General features: G+C 33.6%; 2 protein-coding genes and 1 non-coding gene across 3 annotated transcripts; all 3 read left to right on the top strand.

Moving 5' to 3' along the window:
• The first annotated feature begins 1,027 nt into the window (after window positions 1–1,027).
• Window positions 1,028–12,382, top strand: LOC108319726 (putative clathrin assembly protein At2g01600). The gene is made up of 15 exons (XM_017550962.2): window positions 1,028–1,330; window positions 1,428–1,497; window positions 1,604–1,701; window positions 2,930–3,068; window positions 3,187–3,314; window positions 9,290–9,382; window positions 9,505–9,555; window positions 9,973–10,038; window positions 10,123–10,188; window positions 10,289–10,369; window positions 10,472–10,552; window positions 10,723–10,893; window positions 10,963–11,044; window positions 11,147–11,268; window positions 11,782–12,382. The coding sequence occupies exons 1-15, from the start codon at window positions 1,241–1,243 to the stop codon at window positions 12,133–12,135; spliced, it is 1,692 nt and encodes a 563-aa protein (XP_017406451.1). The 5' UTR covers window positions 1,028–1,240; the 3' UTR covers window positions 12,136–12,382.
• Window positions 12,383–14,222: 1,840 nt separating this feature from the next.
• On the top strand, window positions 14,223–15,737 carry LOC108319683 (uncharacterized). Its single transcript, XM_017550906.1, has 2 exons — window positions 14,223–14,801; window positions 15,633–15,737. Exons 1-2 carry the CDS (start codon window positions 14,223–14,225, stop codon window positions 15,735–15,737), a joined length of 684 nt encoding a protein of 227 aa, XP_017406395.1.
• Window positions 15,738–22,520: 6,783 nt separating this feature from the next.
• On the top strand, window positions 22,521–22,623 carry LOC128195155 (small nucleolar RNA R71). The gene has a single exon (XR_008246727.1). It is a non-coding gene; the product is annotated as a small nucleolar RNA R71 (small nucleolar RNA).
• Window positions 22,624–22,858: the final 235 nt, after the last annotated feature.

Raw genomic sequence — 22,858 nt, 5'->3', positions numbered from 1 at the left:
CTATATTTTCATGTCAACATCAATTGAAAGTTATTATAAGTTTTGATAGAAAAATAAAGAAAATGATATTATTAAATGATGATTTAATTATTAAATATATTTAATATTACATAATTTTTTATTTATTAATAATTGAAATAATCTTCATCAAAATAAAAGATAAAAAGTAAAGAAATTAAAATTATTTTTTATACATAATAAATCAAATAATTAAAATTATATATATTTTCTTTAAATTATGAAATTCTATAATTTAGTTTGTATTTATCGATGACAGTCAAACTTTGTATCTTATTTGAATTGTCAAGTCAGTCCGATCCCTTGTCAGCATCCCCTGAATGAATGAATGAATGAGTGAATGTGAACTTCAAAGTTTTTTATGATATAATATCTTTTTCATTTATAAAACTTGAACTTGGTAATGCTCTTCATTCTTTTATTCATATTATATTAAAACATTGTAATTAAAAATTCAACTTTGTTATATTAATTTTTAAAATGCTTTTTAGTTAAATTAAATATAAAATGGAATAAACATTTTGTTTTCAATGAAGATTGATGAACTTTGAATAGTCGAAACTAATTGGAAAAGTTGGACTTAATTACCTCTTGAGTGCTATTATTTATTAATTTGATTTAGTCTCTCTTCTAATAAAAGTCCAATCAAATCCTTTAATTTTTAAAAAGTGCAATATTTTAGATCTTTTAAAATTTAATAAAATCCCAAAATTTAAAAAAGAAATGATATATCTGTAGTTGGATAATCTGAATAATTTGGAGTTGGAGATAGCCATTCCTTAATTAGCACTTCTGTTGTGATTGTGGAGTGAGGCCAACCACAAATTTACTTCTGCACCTTTCATTAACCAAAATTTAGTTTCATGACACACATATACATATTCAAATTTCAATGTCCTTCATTGCAAATAGTTAACATTAACTAAATACTAATTATTGCGGACACCGACCCTTGCTAATAATACTATATAATCATCGTTATCATAAAATAAAATAAAATAATAATTATAAAAAAAAGAAAGTTATTAAAAAAGAAAAAGATAAAAAAAACCGATGATGATTCACAGCGAAAGAGGGGCCGCAAAAAGCCAAGGTTGTCGGAACTGGATTTGATTCTTCACTTGCGCTGAGTCTTACGGATTTCTCCGATCGAAGTTCGTTACTTTCTCTCTCTTGATCGACACCCACCACGCGTTAGAGAGAGAAACTCGAGAGATCGGAGATGGGTACGCTTCAGTCTTGGAGGAGAGCCTACGGTGCGATCAAGGACACCACCAAAGTGGGTCTTGCCCATGTCAATAGCGATTACGCGGTAATCCCTCTTTCCAAAGATAGGATCTTTCTTTGCTTTTTTCCTATCAATTTTGCCTATTTGGGGGTGCATGTTTGATTTTCGTTCCCAATTTTAGGATTTGGATGTTGCCATAGTCAAAGCTACGAACCACGTCGAGTGTCCCCCCAAAGAGAGGCACCTCAGAAGTGAGTGATTTGTGGGTCTCAGATCCGAATTTATTTGATCTTCTTTTTGGTTTGGTATGGAGAGATGATGTTCATGATATTGAATCTTTTTACGGGTTTGTTGTAGAGATTCTGTTTGCCACGTCTGCTGTTCGACCTAGGGCTGATGTTGCTTACTGTATTCACGCCCTTTCCCGGCGGTTGGCAAAGACGCGCAATTGGACGGTAGGATTGATGATAATAGTGATGTTTAGACAAAGTTCATCTGATCACTTGATTTGATGTACAATTTGATTTTGTTTGAGTTTTCGGTGAATTGTTTGTTTGTACGTTCTTGGGCTTGGATTGTTTATTTACTTTATGGATTGATGTTGTTAGGCTTGCGGCATTTCTTGGTTTTTCTATTCCTTTTGGTAGGAAAAGAGAAAATAGAGATTGGTGTCAGAAGATGTGATACAAACTTTGGAAGTAGTTCATCGCTTTTAAATTCTTATTCGGATTCATGATGTGAAATTGCATGAATGTGAACCTAATCGTATTTGGATCCCCCACTCTAATTGTGCTATTTCTGAATTTCGATGATGACTTGTGGCACGTGGCCTACATGATACCATATACTGAAAGAATTCTTTTGATGAAGGATTGAATTCAAACCCATTTTGATTGAAGATGTGTTAGTTGATCCAATTGTTTGATGATTCCAGTTCTTATTTTTTTTTCTTATTACCGCTAACAACTGCACTTCCTTATGTTTTGTTAATTTGCTATGCTCTGGTTTGATAGGTTTCTCTTATAAGTTTATTATTGTGTGCCAAGAAATTGTATTCACTATTTCCCATCATTGTGGGAGGTTGTCAGTGTCTGCATTTCTCACATTTTATTGAAGGATCAAGCAAGCAGTGATCCGAGTCTCAGAATTTGCTTTGTTGTTTCTTTTCTAATTTTCATTTTTAGTTGATTAGTTTTCACTAATAACTAAGTAAATGCCACCTTATTCTGTTCCTCTTATTAAACTTCTGTGATGGAAATGTTGAAAACATTTTTTTACCCGATTAGTAGTTAATTTCTATAGTTGTCTGGGAGAGAATAGTATTCCATCAAACAAAATGACCATTATTTCTCTCTCTCTCTCTCTCTCTCTCTCTCTCTCTCTCTTCCAGTTATTGTTTAAAAACATGGGAAATTCTTGTAATGTAATGGAAGTTCTAAATACCACCAACATGGTTTAGTTATTTTTCTTAAGATGTTTTCATTATTGATTTATCAATCGAGCGTCTAATATTTACTCAATTTATGCCTAGGTCTAAGAAATGTCAACTTTGAGCATAAAATATGTTTTCTGTATCTGTATTTTTAATATCGGTTTCTCATTGTTATTATATAGTGCATATATAAGTAAATATAGATGTAGATGTACGAAAGGTTTTGTTTCACTTACCTGGCTTGTTCACAGGTGGCATTGAAAACACTGATAGTCATCCATAGGTTATTGAGAGAGGGTGATCCTACTTTTAGAGAAGAACTTCTTAATTTCTCACAAAGAGGACGGATTCTCCAACTTTCGAATTTCAAGGATGATTCTAGCCCAATTGGTTATTTTTTTTTACCATATCATCTTTGTATTTTGTTCTTTAACTTTCATATGGGCTTAAGTTAAGTTTCTGACTGCACTATATAACTTTTTGCCTGTATGATTTTATTTGCTTGCAGCTTGGGATTGCTCTGCCTGGGTACGTACTTATGCACTATTTTTAGAAGAAAGACTTGAATGTTTTCGGATTCTGAAGTATGATATTGAAGCTGAGCGTCTACCCAAACCTGCCCAAGGGCAGGAGAAGGTAATATCAATAAACATCTATCATACTCTTTTGGGATAACTAGTAATATGTAGCTTTTGCTGGTCTAGTTCAGAAATAGTAGCCAACTTGTTCTGCGGTATTTTGATAGTTGTGGATTCTTGGTTTACTATTTGGTGTATCTGTTACCCTTGAAATATTTATCTAGAAACTGCAAGTTTTTGGCAAGAAAGAAGTCCTTTGTGTGTGTGTATTTCATGCATGTTTTAGAGGATTCTCAGTATCATTAGTTAGAGAGGTTGGAACTTGGAGGGACAGGGATTCGGCTTAAATAGAAGGAGTGTAGAAGGGAGTGGATTTTAAATTTGTTAACGTTGGGTAAACAAAACTGTGGTTGTAAGGCGAAACCATTGGAAGAGAGATTTTTCTGCTTGTTCTATTCATTTTTCAGTCAAGCAATAAGATAACTCTTTCTCTTTATTTCCATTGTGCTATGATGCACAAACATGATACAATATAACGCGTATCAAATATGTCTAGTTGTAACATCTTGAAAAATATAGGATATGATGTTTAGATACACACACACACACATATAGATAATTAACAAAATAAAATAAATGATATTGTAATTTTTTAAAAACCATACTAAAATTGAAAACCATTACTAAATATTATTCAATTTGAACATACTAAATATACTAAGCTCAAATGTATATATGAACTTGAAGTGACAAATTATAGTTTTAAACATTGCTCAATATAAAATAGATATTGTAAATCACTACTAATTGTCTATTGCGTTGAAATAGGAATAGTATCAATTTCATCCCCTCCTTGAGCATCATTGTCCATATCTAGAAAATACTGCCATTCTGAGGTTTCTAACATCATAAATACCATTCCGTACATCTCCAGTAATGTGCCACTTCTTAGTGTTCCCCTGGTTGTATTCTTCACATCTCCTAGCCAAAAGTCACAAATTAGTATGCACATAAACCAAGTTTTCTACTCATTTAGAATTCAATTTTTCTTTTCATTGAGTTAAGGAATGAATAGGTACTCCAATTTTTTTCGCCATGAGATGATGTGCAATATTGCACAATGAGCTTCAATGCTAGCTTTTGAAGGAGAGGTGTAGAAGAACCATGCATCACCCACCAAGATTTAGGATAGAATATCCACCTATGTTCAATTGAGTTAAAAGAATTAAATTCTTTTGTTTTTAGAGAAGTCAGCATATTCAAGGGCAACCTCTTGCCTATCCTCATGAGTTGTGAAAAACTTTTTCAAACACTTATTCCTCTCCCTAGAATTCTCTTCCTCCTCATGTTGGGGATCCTATTTGAAGTCTCTTGATGCCATTCTTCTCTAGTACCAATAAATACAAATTGAGAAAAAACTTTATACTATAAAAAAATTAGTAACTTTCCAATTATTTACATATGAATTATTAAAAAGATGAGTATTGATAGGATAAATTTTCCTAGGATTCAAGGACTGCGCCATGCAAATGAAAGGAGTGCAACTTTTAGTCTACCTAGCTTTGAGTACATTATAAACTTCATAAAATGTTGATGTATCATTTTCTTCTTCTTCTTTCCTATATACATGTCTTCACTTTTGTATTGTATTTCCCACATCTCAGAGACCAAATGAGGATGTCATAGATAGGCTAGGCTCAACCAAAGCTAAAGTTATATGCAATTTTGTTTTATCACACATCATTCAAAACAAAGTCTTTAAGAGCTTAAACCTTGCCCATATCATCCTTTCTATAAGAAGTCTATTCTTCTCCAATAACCATGAATTGCAAAATTTGTCCAAATTTAAAATCTTCTCATCATCATTATAAGAGATGACAATTGTGTATCCACAACAAGTAAATTCAAATGGTTAAAATAAGTGGAGTGGTTTGTGATAAAGTTTCTAATAAAAGAATTATCATTAGTCATTTCTGTAATCCAGCTTCATTCACCATAAATGACATTATTTCTTTCAATATACTTTGCTACATATATGTTCTTCAAGGCAAAACTCAGTGTGTACACAACATAAGGTGTCCAAAAGAACTATAAGAGATGCCGATTGTGTATCCACAACAACAAATAAATTCAAATGGTTAAAATAGCCAATCTAGTGGAGTGGTTTGTGATAAAGTTCCTAATAAAAGAATTATCATTAGTCATATCTGTAATCCAGCTTAATTAACCATAAATGACATTATTTCTTTCAATATACTTTGCTACACATATGTTCTTCACCGCAAAACTCAGTGTGTACACAACACAAGGTGTCCAAAAGAATCTAGGAAATAAATTTAATGCTTAGTTTTATTTAAGTAGAAGCATCAAGAACTTTTGAAAAAAAAATGGGAACCTCCTCACAAGTGGCCATAAAATTAATTAAAGGTCTTAGGGAATCTGTTCATCCATCAAAGGTTGTGCTGACTCTTCTTTTGTTCCATGTTGATTTAATTAGTTTAAGTAACCTTCAGACACGTGCTTTCTCTTGATGTAATAGTGTTGTCCTCAAAGCATTGTATCTTATAGGAAGAAAACCACTAAGATTATGATTTGCGTCAAACAAATATGAATTTACATAATATATGTTTCTTTGAGGGTTTTAAGGAAACCTAGTAGAATAGAACATTCTAGCTATGAGAGCTTTGAGATTTTCTCTATCTTATAAGTCCAATGCCCTTTCTAGAGGACCACTCTTTTTTTTTTTTTTCAATGAAGTTTTGGTTATCTTTAGTGGATAAGGGAACATGTTCGGGTTTAACTCTATTTTTAGCCAATTCAATAATCAATTCTATCAAATATTTATCATTGGAATTTGAGCACATACCAATTCCAGACCCATAAATTTTCAATAAATAGGCCTTTACTCTAGAATAAGACCTTAATCAGTTTTTTAACAAAAGTTACAAGACCATCTCTTGTTTTCCCCTCCTTCTATTCGACTGTCTAATAAACTAACATAAGCCCATAAAGGAGTATAAACAAGTTGAACATCTTTTTGAAAGGAACTTAGAATTTCTGAGTTAGAACTAGAATACATTGGTATTGTTGTTGATGTTTTCTTTACTCACCAAGTTATCATAAATAAATATTGTTTGTTTAAAAGTGAATAAAATAAATAATAGGAAAGTAGTACGAAAGAATAAAAAAATTTGTCTACAAAAGAAAGAGAAATACCTTAGGATTGTGTCAAGCTCTCCCTTGTAAACCGTAACAAGAATAGAAAATTGAATACAAGCACCAATCGGCATCAAATAGTTTTCCATCTTGCACTGCTTCAAACAGGTTCCAGAAGAATAAACAATTTGACAGACATTGCTTCAAATAGTTTTCATGGCTGCCCATGGCATCAAATAATTTTCACTTGCCGTACACATTAATAGAAAACTGAAAGTGACATTTCACGTATATAAGAATGTCTTTAAGGTCGTTATTGTATCTCTGGCTATCTACCCACTATATTGTTTTCTCTCAATTTCAAAAAAGAAAGAAAATATATCCCTCAAAACCACAATTATCTTTTCTGATTTTAAAGTTGTTATAAATATTGTGCATTTTAAAACTGTTATGTGAATTGAGCATTTAAAAGTTATTATGCGTTACTATCTATTTTTATTTTACAACTGTTATGCATGCATATTGGCTGATATGCGTATTGTGCCTTGGCTGATATTCATATTGTGCATGATATCTTATCTGCATTTTTTAGTTATTGACATGGTACAAATACATATCTGTAGACTATTTGTGTTAGATATGTCCTCGACAGATACGTTGGAGTGATCAGTGTGTTGGTGACACAGACAGTGCAATTGAGTGCCTAACTATGATGTGCATGATCTATTTTGGGTTCATAGAAAATTTTAGGGTATCTTTTAACTTGGGGAGAAGCGGCCCTTTGTATGTATATATGCTTTGTATGTTTAAGGTGTATTTTCATTCCAAACTTAAGAGTTACATTTGCTATACCAGATATGGAAAAAGATTGAACTGCAATTCTGCGTTCTAAGTCTTTGTTCCCCCTTTTTTCTTATTGTTCTGGATGTCTCCCGTTTATCCAAAAGTAGGCTACCCCTCCTTGTCGGATAAGCTTCTTTTCTAAAATGCTGCATTGTGTACTTAACTATGTCTGGCTTCTATTACGCTTGATCCTTCAATTATACTGAAATGTTTTTGAAGGTCAATTTAAATTGTAGGTTCCTCTGCCATCTTTTGATTTTCAAGTTAGTCCTTGCAATTTAAAAGTTTGTAATTGGGCTTTTATAGTATAAAAATTTCTAGTTGGGTCCTTGAAGATTTGGCTACTATTAGAATCAGAGATCTGTGGGGGGATCTTCAGAAATTTAATCAAATTATGTAGTTGTGAAACCATAGAAAATTTGAATTTGGATCCCAGCAAACCAAAAAAATTCGATTGGATGCCTTCTCCTTTCATGGTGATCATTATTGTTAAAGGACAGTGTATGGCAGCAGATCTAGGTGGGTTTGAGGAGTGTAGATGCAGCCTTATCCCTGCAAGCAGAAAGGCTATTTCCAGGATTTGAATGTGACTTCTATAAGGGAGCACTGTACATTGCAAATTACTTAATTACCTAGTTACCTATATTAAGGACTAATTACCAGGAAGCACTGGCATGGCAAATCAAGGGCGTGTTGTGTGGCCAACACCTCTCGGACACAGACATAGATGTCTCTAAATGATAAAATTTTTTTTTCTTGTGTCTGGCATAGCTTGGCAATGGGCTAAGACATCAAGCCGGCACCTATTTTTGGCCAAGCGCCTCTCCTACACTATAAAATAATTAAAAAAATTCAATTTATATTATATTATAAACAAACAATAAAATTTATTTTAAAATGATCTTTCTTAGCATTTTATTTTGTTTGACTAAAGGGGTTCTTTTAAGAGATTTGTTTCATCTTGTAAAGAGAAATGGTAAACATTCATGTGATAAAACCCCCTTGTGTGTATATGCACAAATGAGGAACATATACATATATGATGTTAAACATTACATAGGGATGGGACCAAGCCTATATACAAAATATATCTAAACTCTCTCTCAACTTGAAGCATATATAAATCATATGCACCAAGCATGTTATGAATGTGGGCTCCCAATGGTTTGGTGAGTATGTTTGCTTGCTAATTATTAGAATTAACAAAATGAGTAGTAATGTGTCTTGATAAAATATTTTCTTGGATGAATTAGCAATCTATCTGGATATGTATGGTACTCTAGTGATATACTGAATTCAATGCAATATCAAGAGCAACTTGGTTATCACAAATGAGAGTCATCATATAAATTCCGAAATCTTAGTTCTTTAAGGAACTTTTGAGCTAAATAAGCTCACAAGAGGCAAAAGCCATCACTTTGATATCATGTAGAGAGAAATCCCCTCGGGTGTATATGCACAACTGCGAAACATTTATACATATATCTTACAAAGCATTACACAGGGATGGGTCCAAGCCCATATACAAAATGGATCTATAATATATCTAACTTATTATGTGGAGATTATTTTGTAAGCATGCTTTGTAAAATGACCCCTATTTCCCTCTTCATATTCTGTGTGAGGATTATTATCATCTGAAAACGTAAATAACTTTACTTTTAAAGTTGATATATAATTTTTAATTTAATTGTCAAAACACGCTCATATATGTGGAGTTGTGGAATCTTATGTTTTTATTTGTCATGTACCTTTATCGGTGTTAAGGTTGGTGCTTCATAGGTAATTAAAATTTGTTTTGAAATTTTCAAACAGTGTGTAATTTTTAGTTTTCTTAGTAAAAAAATTAATTTATTAGAGTGGAAGAAATTCAACAAAATATTTTTATTTACGTTAATGGAATTGTGAACATTTTCATTGAAATTGTATTGCATGCTGTTTGACGTTAAAAACTTCTAAATATGTTTAGTTATGGATTTATTGGATATTTTTGTTTTTGAAGATCTTCATGTTTATATCTGTTCTTTCAAGCAGGGGTACAGTAAGACCAGGGATTTGGATAGTGAGGAGCTATTGGAGCAGTTGCCTGCTTTGCAGCAGCTGCTGCATCGCCTTGTTGGTTGTCGGGTAAAATTATGTATCTATTATTTTTCTTTTATGTCGACCAGTTTATATCAATTTGTTTTAATGATTTTTATAATAGTGCATTTTTCTGATAAAACAAAGTGATTATGTTCTTGATTTTGCAGCCAGAGGGAGCAGCTGTTAGCAATTATGTGATACAATATGCTTTGGCTCTGGTATATGCATTTTTGTCTCTTTATCTAAATTTCCTCTTTCTATTGAGCCAGATTAGCATTTACAGATAAAATATATAAACATTTTAGAATGTTATATTAGTTTTTTCTCAGCATATTGATCTTGAGCCTATGGAATTTTTTTTTCTTTGATTTCTGTTTATATGGATTAAACATTTAAAATGTGAATGTTGGATTAGAATTTGAAGTATGATTGGGACTTCGACTATCATAAATATTAGGTTGTTGATAGTTGGAACTGGTTTCAATTATTAAAGTCTGTTTAGGAAACGAGCAACAGCATGGCGCCAATTTATGATCATTGTTAAATGATTCCTTGTTAGTAAATAGTTGTTAATTTGGGGCTGATGTAACTGATGACCAACTTGATATTGATCTTGCTTCTTTTGTTCATTCTAGGTACTGAAAGAGAGCTTTAAGATTTATTGTGCTATTAATGATGGCATTATCAATCTTGTTGATAAGGTAAATTTTCTTATCCTTATTTATGCAATGGGTATCAAATTTAAATAACTTGTTATGTACTGAAAAATAATAATTTCCTTGTAGTTTTTTGAGATGCCCAGACACGAAGCTAACAAAGCCCTTGAAGCTTACAAACGTGCAGGTCAACAGGTGATATTTTGCTGCTTGTATTGCTTTAAGATAAATACTTGGGTTTTTCATTTTACTTTCATCATGTGGTGCTTGTATTAAAACACCCAAATTGTTGCAGGCAGCAAGTCTATCTGATTTCTACGATGTTTGCAAAGGGTTGGAACTTGCTAGGAATTTTCAGTTTCCTGCCTTAAGAGAAGTATGTCTCTACACTTACTGCAATCTCATACTGTGATTTATATAGCTTTTCCTGTTCAATTTTTGTATAGACTTATAATTATTTGCATTGTTGATTCTCTAGCCTCCACAATCTTTTCTTACAACCATGGAAGAGTACATTAAGGAGGCACCACGAGTGGTTACAGTTCCAAGTGAACCGTTGGTTAGTATTGTTTATTTAATTTATGCAGAGCGTAGGTGTCACAGTTCCTTTGTAAATTGGTTTTGTTGTGATTTTGTTAAGCTGAATTTTTGTTGAACAACAATGTATATTTTTCCATGTTTTTTTTACATTCTAGTTCTAGCCACTAATTTATTCTGTTGTATCAACAGCTACAATTGACTTACAGACCAGAAGTTCTTGCAATTGAAGATACCAAACCATCTGATGAAGAACAGGAGCCGCCACCAGTTCCGGTTGACAATAATGTTGTCTCTGATTCTGAACCTGCACCTCCTCCACCACCACCATCTCATAACAATTTTGAAACTGGAGACCTGCTGGTAGGCTTTTGGATCCCAAAGGTATATGTTTTTTTATGATTTATTTTCCTCATTGTGTCCTTGTTGCAGGGACTGAATGACACTGCGCCTGATGCATCCCTCATAGAGGAAAGAAATTCTCTTGCCCTAGCCATAGTCCCCACTGAAACTGGTGAGTTTTGTTTTTGGCTTCTTCTCAAAGGCGCTGCTGCTTAGCAACATTTAGTGGATTGTTTTCTTCATCCTATGAAATGTGACTGTTTTGTGCTAATAGGCACTCCATCAGCTTTTAACTCAACTTCTGCTCAAACAAAAGATTTTGATCCAACTGGATGGGAGCTTGCCCTGGTCAGCACTCCAAGTACTGATATTTCTGCAGCCAATGAGAGACAATTGGTAGGTCCTTCACCTGAACTTTTCTAGATTGTTAATATAAATATGCATTGATATCATTGTGAAAAGTTTCTCAATCGAAAGCTACGTAAAATATTCACAGTTGGCTCATAAGCGGACATCAAGTTAAATGTAGATCACAAGGGAACTTTCATATCAACAAAAAAATTAGTTTCCACTCTATTACTTGCTCCAAAAATCAATGTATTATATGATTTCTAAGCCATAATATTTTAACTATTTACACCGGTAATATTTTCCATAGATAAACCTAATAATATCTCATTATTCAACCGATTAACCATTGAAAAGCGTAAATTGGTGATGCATAAGATTTGGTGTTAATCCACTGTTTCAACATATGCATTACAAGAAGGAACTGAGGGTATGAATCTTTTATAATGAGACGTTTGATCTGTGAACATAGGGTAGAGAACATAAGTGTAGATGGTCCACAGTGAATGATGAGAAATATAATTGAGCTGTGTTTGTCATACTTTGATGATTGAATGTCAGGCTGGTGGATTGGACTCTCTCACTCTTAATAGCTTATACGATGAAGCGGCATATAGATCTCAACAACCAATATACGGAGCAGCAGCGCCAAATCCATTTGAAGTGCAGGATCCATTTGCTTTATCAAGGAGCGTCCCTCCCCCCCCTGCTGTTCAAATGGCAGCAATGCAACATCAAGCAAATCCTTTTGGACCTTACCAACCATTTCAACCTCAGACACAGCCACAACAGCAGCAGCAGCATATGTTGATGAACCCAGCAAATCCCTTTGGGGATACAGGATTTGGAGCATTCCCCCCCAATGCTGTTTCTCACCCACAGAACAATCCATTTGGAAGCACAGGCTTGTTATAAGAATGCATGCCTATTTGGAGATACGAGGATGTATTTAATCAATCAAGTTGGGTTGGTTTTGTGCAAATTGTAACATGGGTTTCTCATTTGTTGTTAGATATAGATGTTTTCTGGAATGGGAGGGTGTTGTGCCTTGTAAAATCGAGATAACACAATGTATTCATCATTTTATGATATACATAATGGTGGGAGCACTTTCTTTGAACATTTCCCAGCTCGAGTAATTGGAATGGAATACTTTTACACATGTTCATATAATCCACTACTGTGTGGTTGTTGTATGTTTGCAAATTAAGTGTCTTGTTTATAGAATAAACTAGCATTACGCATATCTAAGCCCTAGAAAACTTATTAGGTTTTTTTGAATTGGGGAAGATTGCGTTACCCGCCCATCTCTAATTAATTTATTATTTTAAATTGTTTTAATTCTTCTCATTTAATTATTTTAATTACGTACTTTTACAACAATTAATTATATAACGAATTTCCACTTTTACTATACTCGACAATGAAGCCTTTCTATCACTTTTATTTTTTATTTCTACTTTATCGGTTATTTATTATCAATAAATTGATTGATTAACTATTACTGTTTTTTTTAAGTTTTGAATTCATGGTTTATTTTTATTCGAAAATGAAATGTTTCTATAATATGTTTGTTATTTTTAATCTAATTTATTTTGTTATTTATTAATTGACTTTTATTATTTTTTAATTTTAGAATTTAGAGTTTATTTTTATTGGAAAGTAAAACTTTTTATCAATTAAGTATAAAAAAAATACTTGAACAAGAATATCAAAATTAGTTTTTTTAAACTAAAATAAGATCATGTAAATTTGTTTTTTCATTAATATTTTACAAAATAACACTTTCATTAAAAAATTAAAATATTTTTCTGATATTAATCTATTTTTATATATTATAATTATTTATTAAAATTTTTAAACAAACTATAGTTTTCTAAAGTTGGTGTATAAAAATAATTTAAAACAAGTAATTATAATATTTTTTACTGTTTCTTAATAATTATTTAAAATTTTATTTTACGAAAGATAAGTTTATATAGATATACACATTATAATAAATTTGATAACAAATAGTAATAAATTATAATAAATCATCACTGATAATAAATATAAATGATAATAAATAATATATATATATATATATATATATATATATAAATAAGTAAACAATGATAAAAAATAAAAATAGGGTTAAATATGCTTTTAGTTCCTGAACTATCATGCTATTTTGGGTTTAGATCTTCTTCGAAAGGTTTATTCATTTTCGTCCTCTTAGTTTGAAAATTCGTATTTTTAGTCCTTAAAAAACAACGACATTAGGTTTTTTATGAGGTGGCTAATAGTGAGCTACCTGTGATGCCAACTTCCTTGATAATTGTGTCACGTTGCTTTTTTATTTTTTTCTAAAATCAGATTAAGTATGTGCCACATATGTTTTATTTTCTGAAATCAGATTAGGGATTTTTGTTCGTTGAAAATAATTAGGGTTCTTAAGTTATCTTGAATCAATTGAAGGAAAATTAGTTTTACTCGAAGCAAGGAAGCAAGGAAGGTGTTCGTTGCAGTGGTTGTCAAAGAAACGGTGGTTGTGAAAGAAAGACGTAAGAATCAAGGTAATTTTTTGGTTATCTTTTTCGTTTAGGGTTGGTCGAATTTGGGCATAAAATGTTGATGTGTCAATGTAGGTGTAAAATGGTTTTCGATTGTGTTTGCATCACATGGGAAAGTTTTTTAACAATAAGGGACTACAATATGTTGGAGGAAAGATACAAGTGATAAAAGGAGCTGATCCCGATCGTTGGTCGTATTTTGAAGTAGTGGGAATTGTTAAAGAATTCAAGTATGATACATAGTTCAAGCTATGCTGGAAGGGGTCGAAACAAAGACTGATGAATAATCTCAAAATACTGAGTGATGACAGGGAATCACTTTACTTGGCTAACTATGCAGAGGAGAATAACGAATAGGTTGAAATCTATGTGCAACATGTTCCTAGTGAGGCAGTGGAAGTTGACTTTCTTACTTTTGGTGAAGAGGCAAATGAAGGACACATAGATGAGATGGAGGAAGAGGTTTCCAAAGTGGGTCACGAAGAGGTTAATGTACATGAGGAAGAAATGACTGAGAAAGAGCGTTATGGTGGTAAGGAACATGATTATGGTGGTCACGAACAAGAGGAGGTTAATGTGGTTGTAGAAGAGGTTGAAATGGGTGAGGAAGAGGGTGATGATAGTGAGGAACAAGATTCAGATGTTAATGTGGCTGTAGAAGAGGTTGAAATGGGTGAGGAAGAGGGTGATGGTGGTGAGGAACATGATTCAGATGTTAATGTGGCTGTAGAAGAGGTTGAAATGGGTGAGGAAGAGGGTGATGGTGGTGAGGAACATGATTCAGATGTTAATGTGGATGTAAAAGAGGTTGAAATGGGTGAGGAAGAGGGTGATGGTGGTAAGGAACAAGATTCAAATGTTAATATGGTTGTAGAACAGGATTATCTTCATGGTGAAGAGGAAGGGGGAAATGTGGTTGAGGGGAAAGTAGAAGCTTCAGGTGTAGAATCTCTGGATGATAGTAAAGAAGAAAGAATGGCAAATGATGATGATGGGTTTGGTACTCAAAATGATAGGTGGAGCAAGATCGTAAAAATATTAATCCAGTTTTGGATAGGTGGAATAGAATGAAAAAGAAGAAGAAAACTGTGAGGAGAAGAAGCAATGTTGGGGAAGGTTCATTTATAATGAATGAAGAAGTTGGACAACATGACATCAATGAAGAATACAATACTGATGAATTGGATTCAAGTGTAGATAATGATGACGGTGTGAGGTTGAAAAGGGAGAAGTTTCGAAAGTATAGATGAGATGATATGAACAAGAGCTTCAAATTCGAATTGGGGATGAAGTTCTGTTCATTAAAAGAGTTTAAAAATGCATTAATGGAGCATAGTGTTTTAAATGGAAAAGAAGTTAAGTTTGTGAAGAATGATCTCAACAAAGTTAGGGTAGCCTGTAAAAACAAATGTGGTTTTCTTATTATAGCTAGCAAGGTAGGAGGCAGGGAAACATTTAGGGTCAAAACCCTAGTTGGACGACACAGATATGGAAAGATTTTTGGAAATAAAAGTGCAAGTGTACAATGGATTGTAATTTAGTCTTTAGGTTGCAGGCCCTTCATTGGGGTAGATGGTTGTCATCTGAAGACAACATATGGTGGTCAGTTGTTGGTGGTAGTGGCTAGAGACCCCAATGACCAATATTTTCCACTAGCTTTTGCTGTGGTTAAAAATGAATGCAAAGACACATGGAGATGATTTTTGACACTACTGCTGGGTGATATTGGTAACATTCATTTTCAACGTTGGGTTTTTATTTCTAATCAACAAAAGGTAATTTCATTTTGGTGATTACCTATTTTTCATTTCGTAGCATTCACATTATTTAATATTGACCATAATGTTATTGTTTTTGCAGGGATTAATGATAGTTTTTGATGAAATTTTGAATGGAGTGGAGCACAGGTTGTGCTTAAGGCATCTGTACAACAATTATAAGAAGAAATTGGTGGAGGGGTGCTGATTCGAGACCTTATGATGGGGGCTGCCAAGGCAACATTTCAACAGGAGTGGGAAAAGAAAATGGGTGAGTTGAAGAATGTTAACATTGATGCTTATAATTGGTTGCTTGCAATTCCAACTAAATGTTGGTGTAAACATGCATTCAGTAGTTATCCTAGACGTGATGTGTTGATAAATAATTTGTTCGAGTCATTTAATAGTATAATTTTACTGGCAAGAGACAAACCTATCATAACTATGATGGAATGAATTAGGACAAACCTATCATAATGGTAAGGGAACAGTTTTAATTTCTTCACCTCTAACTTTATTTATGCCAAGGCTATTGTTATCAAGAAAAATTTATGTTATATACAGTTTGGATTGTGTTTTGGTATATTCAATTTCAAAATTTTACTTCTTAATGGACAACATAATATGCATTGTGTTTTTTCAAAGTCAAGCTTTGACATTTAACAAGGACAACATTAATAAGATGAACCATAATTTTGAGACAAACTGAAGTACCAAATTTTATTCAACCATAACTATTAATTACAATTCATCTTCAACAAAAATATAATACAAAAGAAAACTGTTAATGTCCATGACAAAACAAAGAAGAACAATATCATTTTCCCAACTTTCTTCTCTTGCTCTAATTTCCTCTTTAGCTTCTCGTTCTTCTTCCTTAGATAACAAGTTTTTCATTTTCCAAACAGACTTCAACTTCTTTACGTTTTCTTTCAAAGCTTCCTTCAATTTCAGGAACTCCTTCATAAACCCATTCAAAGTAGTTACAACTTGAATTACTCTACAATTAAAATTACACACCATTAATAAAAAATTCAACACAATAACTAAAGGATTTAGTCACTTACTGCCCAATTTCTACATCTAAAAAATAGTCTTCCTTTATTCTTCAAAGTATTTGCCTTCAAAAGCAATAATGTTTCCCTATAACCACACAATTTTGATGGTAACCGAGAAGAGGATCCACAACTTTGCGACATTCCCGAACCAATGATCCTTCACGTGCAACCAATTCCTCCACTGTCACCTTTCATTTCACTACAACAATGAAAACAAAAATAAATAACCTATATCAACTTACTTCCCACTATTCCCACCAAAAACCTATATCCCCAATCCATCCCTCTATTCCCACGAAGAAGACCAAAACAAAACGTATAACTTAAATAAACTTACCTCCTAAACAAAACGAACTCCAACCTTCTGATGTACAACTTTCTTTCAACCTTCAAATCTGATTTCGTGTTTGCCCCCAACTGCATACACAACCCACTTGATTAAAATCTCATTTGTAAGAGATGACGAAGTTAGGTTCAACGAAATATACAATGCACACACTTAACAGTGCAACTGACACATACTTAATCTGATTTCAGAAAAAAAAGAGCAACGTGGCACACAATTATCAGGGAAGCTGGCATCACAGGTGGCTCACCGTTAGCCACCTCATAGAAAATCTAACGCCGTTGCTTTTTAAGGACTAAAAATATGAGTTTCCAAACTAAGAGGATGAAAATGAACAAACCTTACGAAGAGGGACGAAACTCAAAATAACATGATAGTTCAGGGACTAAAAACATATTTAACTCATAAAAATATATAAATATAATTTAGAGTTTATTTTTAATGGAAAATAAAACTTTTGTTTTATCAGTGTAAACTTGAACAACAATATCAAAATTTGTTTTCAAACTAAAATAAGATCATGTAAATTTGTTTTTTCATGAATGTTTTACAAAATAACACTTTTATGAAAAAATTAAATATTTTTGTGCAATTAATGTATATATATAGGTTTAAACCCTCGGATCGTCCTCGTATTTGTTGGGGAATCTCAAGTGGGTCCTCGTTTTTTGAACTGTCAAAATTTGGTCTATATACTTGTAAAATTGTCTCAATTGGGTCCAAATATTTGAAAAATTGAGTCAATTAAGCCCTGTTCGTTAAGTTTTCATAGACGATGTTAAAATTTGCTGACGTGGTGTACATTTAATGTGTTGATGTAAAACTATTATGTAAAACTATTATATTACGTGGAATTTTTAACTAAATTAACAGTTTTTAATGTTGCAAAAAATTGAATTAGTAATGTTAAGAATTTTTTAGGATTAGAATTTTTTTTAAGTAAATAGGGTTAGAGAAAGGGAAATAGGAATTTGATTAGTTAACTCAAAACACACGAGAGAAGATGAAGAGGAACCTGACCCAGCCATCATTCTTCGCCATCATGCAAGCGCTAAACTTGCTCACCCTCCGCGTTTCTCCCTTGGACCCGCTTCGCGCTCCCAACAATGTCGCCAACAGAAGAGCCGCCGCCACCAAGCCCGTCTTCTTCCTCTCTGCATCGGCGGGTGTTGAGACCTCGGCAAGTGTACCGAATCGTACAAGTAATAAATCAGTAAGTCCGAATATCGTTTCCCAAGAGATTTGTTTTGATTCACAGATTGATTAAAGTTTACTAATTTAGCGATTAATAAACGTAATTTAATAACACAGATGAATTTTAGCATGCAGATGAAATTAAAGTGGTAAAAACAGATGAATTAAAGTTCACTGGGGTTGATTTTTAAGTTCATCACTCAAGTAATTTTTCTACTAACACAATTCCTCAAAATTTAGCATCAACATCCTAGGCGCATGCAGTCCTGATCTCTCAGATGACCGTTCAGAATCATTCAAACTAAATCCTAATCTCTTAGATAATTCAGTTATCAGATTTGCCTTAATCACAATGTCACAGATGACTAAGAATTTCCTCCTATGTCTAGGACTCGAAATCCTTTAGCAGTTCTATCCTAGGTCCGCGGTCTCATACATTTCTCAATGATTTAACCGTTCAAATAGCTCAGATTCTCATCATAGGCATGAATAATAAAGATAGAACACAAAATTCATACAAGATCATGCATTAATATAGAAATTACAAAGAGTTTCAGAAATGTACTCTCAACCCCAGTGAAATGGAGTTCTAGCTACACATATACATCATAGAAGCGATAAAGGATGGATTGGATGGTAGAAAGTGGTGAAATTCCACTCCGAAGCACCCAAAACGAGCATGGACACGAGCTGCAGAGTTCCCCCTGGCTTCTCCCCTCCAGAACTCTCTGGTTTCTGCCTCTGGATCGCGTTTTTAAAGAAAGAACCTTAAGTGATTTTTCGCTGGGCGACGAACGTACGCTCGCTGGGCGAGCGTCGGTCGCTGGGCGAGCTGGCTCGCTGGGCGAGCAGAGTCAACTCGCTGGGCGAGTCAAACAGTAAAGTCAACGCGTGAACAGTACAGTCAACGGATGAATAGTGCCGGTCAACGCGTGAATAGTGACTCTTTATTTTCTTCTCCAATCCTTATTTAACTGCAAAATAAACACACAAAAACACTCAAACTGATACAAAATCAACAATATATACATATTATACAACTTTTCATGAGATTTTACTCCATAATGCATCAAAGGAGATTAAAATAAGTGCTTAGGATATGCAATTCTTGGCACTTATCACACCCCCAAACTTGAACTTTTTCATGTCCTCATGAAAAGCAAATTCAACAGAAAAACGAACCCAACAAAGCAGTTAGTATTCCATCACATAATCTCTGTCACAAAAGTAAGGATTGTACCTACACCTCCAAATATTCAGATCAAGTGTTATAACTTCTATATTAACAAGTTCTTGAATCTGAAATGATAAGACAACCAGAAAAAGAATAGTACAAATGTGCTCAATCAGTGTTTACCTCAACCTGCAAGTGTTTACACTCAAATTCACGCTCAAAGTGTCATCAACTACTTCATCAACTTTTGCAAGTCATCTCATATACACATCAAACATTCTGATTTAAATCGAAAGGACTTTCTCAGGTTATAACTTGGCTTGGCTAGAAGAAACATGGTTTTACAAGGAAACAAAACAACACTAAAGAAGAGGAGAACAAGAACATAACAACATTGAAACTTTATTCATCAACTACCTCTTCATTCATCACATAATATATATATATATATATATATATATATATATATTTTTTTTTTTTTCTCTAACTTTGATACTTTATCATATTTACATGATACAATACAATTTTTTTTTTCAGTTTAAGATTCAACTGATTATGATTTCCCCCAAACTTAATTTCTACCTATCATCTTGACAAATATGTTTCTTGTTCTCTTCTCCAAGAGTGTTGGATAAGGTAGATTTTTTTGTAAGAAGCTCAGGGTTCACAACAAATATATATAAGGCTCAAACAGGATAACAAAGGATGAATATTCACATATGGGTAGTCATCTGGCCAAGTAGCTAATTTCATCAAACAAAACTGCCTTTCTCATTTCTAAACCAGAATGCATCTGTATCAATAAGAATTATGCAAAAATCGAATTCATAGCAATAACAACTTCTCACTTGCTTTCAAAGCTGTCTCAGTACACTCAGATATTCAACTTCTGGGTCACAATCAATCAGATTCAAGAACAACTCATATATAATCATAACACAAGTTCTAAAACTCAGATTTTGCAATAACAATCTCACAATCATGCCAGTTATCATGGACAGAATTCCAAATTCAAATTCAAACTTCAAACACACAATTCACAATCAAATCATTGCAGAAACATAAATCAATCCACACAACCAACAGATTCAGATTCAATCCACACAACCAAAAGAACTGAAAACATAAATAGATAGAGTTAGAAAGCTGGGTTGCCTCCCAGTAAGCGCTTGTTTAACGTCTTTAGCTTGACACTAAGAAGCACTCTGTGGTTGAGCCAACGGTTTGAAATCATCCTTCATGAATATTATATGCATGGAATAAGAAGAAGGACTTATTCCTTTCAGATCAGAATTTGACCAACCTACAGCTCCTTTGTCCACTTTCAAGAATTCAGTTAACTTTTCTCCCTCCAGAGTGGATACAACATTGCTGATGATCACAGGTTTATTGTCATCTTTGTCAAGAAAAGCATACTTCAAATGTGAAAGTAGCAACTTCAAGTCCAGCTTCTTTTCTTTTATCTCTTTTTCATCAGATGGAATCTCCTTCAAAGCATCTAGACTCTGTATACATTCATCAATTAACTTCTCTTCATCTACAAGTAAAAATTCACAAGCATCAACAAGAGTTCTTTCAAGAGGTGATGATATGTGCATCGTCTTCTGTGCCATCATGCAAACTTCCTCAAGCTCATCAGTTTGAAAGCATGTATCTTCATCATTTGGGTGAGACATTGCTTCAAAAACATTAAAATTTACTTCTTCATTCTCAACTCTCAATTTAAGCTTTCCATCATCAACATCAATCAATACTCGAGCAGTCTTCATGAATGGTCTTCCCAAAATCAAAGGAATTTCTTTATCCTCTTCCATCTCCATGACAACAAAATCCACTGGAAATAAGAATTTGTCTACCTTTACCAACACATCTTCTACTACTCCATGCGGATATTTGATTGATCTGTCTGCCAATTGTAGAGTCATGCGTGTGGGCTTCAACTCTAATTCTCCAATCTTCTTAAACATTGACAGAGGCATAAGATTGATGCTGGCTCCAAGATCAATTAACGCTTTCCCAATAGTCAGTTTACCAATGGTGCATGGAATTGTAAAACTGCCTGGATCTTTAAACTTTGGTGGAAGCAACTTCTGAATGATAGCACTGCACTGGCCCTGTACTTCTATAGTTTCTTCCTCAATATACTTTCTCTTCTTTGTGAGCAAATCTTTCATGAATTTTGAGTAAGCAGGTATTTGTTTCAGTGCTTCTGAGAAGGGCATCTTGATTTCCAACTTCTTGAAAATATCAATGAAACTCCTGAACTGTTTTTCCTTCTCGTTTCTAGAGAAAACCTTTGGATAAGGAAGAGGTTTCTCATACATCTGTTCTTTCCTTTTCTCTCCCTCTCTCTCTTTTTCAATTTCTCTATCCTCTTTCTCTTCTTCTTCATCTCCCTGTTTACTCATATTATCTTTTTCTTCACTCACTTTTTTCTCATTCTCTTTTTCTTCCAGCATTCTTCCAGATCTTGTAGTAATAACATTGCAGTCTTCCTTTGGATTTACTTCAGTGGTTGCCCCAAAGTCCTTCACTGGTTTTACTTCCAACTTCTTAGCTAATTGACCCACCTGAATCTCCAAATTCCTAAGTGAGGCTTCTGTACTTTTATGGTTGGAAATTGATACCTGCATAAACTGCTGAAGAGTTTCTTCCAGTTTTGAAGTTCTGTCTGTCAGAGTAGGTTGTTGCTGAAAGTTCTGTGGAGGTGGTCTATTGAAAGGAACAGCTTGTCCCATACTCGGATGAGGTCTCCATGCTTGATTAAAACTTTGACCTTGATTATAATTCGTCTGAAGACCTTGATTTCCCATATAATTCACTTCTTCATGAGACATGCTTTGCACTACACATTGACCACTATTATGATTTCCTCCGCATAATTCACAACTTTGAACCATCTGATGTTGAGTTTGAGAAACATTCTGCAATTCTTTAGGTAGCTGAGATAACTTCTTCATTAATGTCTCAAGTTGCTGAGTCATAATCTTGTTTTGAGCTAGTAAAGCATCTTGAGATTGAAGTTGAAGAACACCTTTTTGTTGAAATTGAGCTCTTTCACTCTGAACTTCATTATCATTTGTAGCCATGTTTTCAATCAGATCATGTGCTTCTTCAGGCGTCTTCCATCTGATACTACCTCCAGCTGATGCATCTAACATTAACTTTGTTTGAGATTTTAGCCCTCCAAGAAACAAATTTAACATTGTAGGCTCATCAAATCCATGAGTAGGGGTTTTTCTCAGTAGGCCTTTGAATCTATCCCATGCTTGACCTAGAGTTTCATCAGCATCTTGTTGGAAAGAAGAGATCTCCTGCTTTCCCTTATTGACTTTGGACTGAGGGAAAAACTTATTCAAAAATTTAGCAACCACATCATCCCATACTGTCAGACTATTCTCTGGAAAGGAATTCAGCCACATTTTTGCATTACCAGCCAATGAGAATGGAAATAAGCTGAGTCGAATTGCTTCATCTGGAACCTGATGAATCCTCACTGTATTACAAATCTCCATGAAAGTAGCCAAGTGAGTGTATGGATTCTCGTGGTATAATCC

Source organism: Vigna angularis, chromosome 1 (genome assembly GCF_016808095.1).
Source record: "Vigna angularis cultivar LongXiaoDou No.4 chromosome 1, ASM1680809v1, whole genome shotgun sequence".
In the NCBI taxonomy this organism is placed as follows: Eukaryota; Viridiplantae; Streptophyta; class Magnoliopsida; order Fabales; family Fabaceae; genus Vigna; species Vigna angularis.
Note: the sequence above shows the minus strand (reverse complement) of the source record. Positions and strands in the feature narration are given on the sequence as shown.

Excerpts from the sequence above, each read along its gene's own strand:
- LOC108319726 (XM_017550962.2), top strand. The coding sequence starts at position 1,241 with ATGGGTACGCTTCAGTCTTGGAGGAGAGCCTACGGTGCGATCAAGGAC. Across the intron at positions 1,702-2,929 it reads CAAAGACGCGCAATTGGACG|GTGGCATTGAAAACACTGAT; the intron begins GTAGGATTGATG and ends GCTTGTTCACAG. Across the intron at positions 9,383-9,504 it reads ATCGCCTTGTTGGTTGTCGG|CCAGAGGGAGCAGCTGTTAG; the intron begins GTAAAATTATGT and ends TTGATTTTGCAG.
- LOC108319683 (XM_017550906.1), top strand. The coding sequence starts at position 14,223 with ATGGAGGAAGAGGTTTCCAAAGTGGGTCACGAAGAGGTTAATGTACAT. Across the intron at positions 14,802-15,632 it reads ATGATAGGTGGAGCAAGATC|GGATTAATGATAGTTTTTGA; the intron begins GTAAAAATATTA and ends TTGTTTTTGCAG.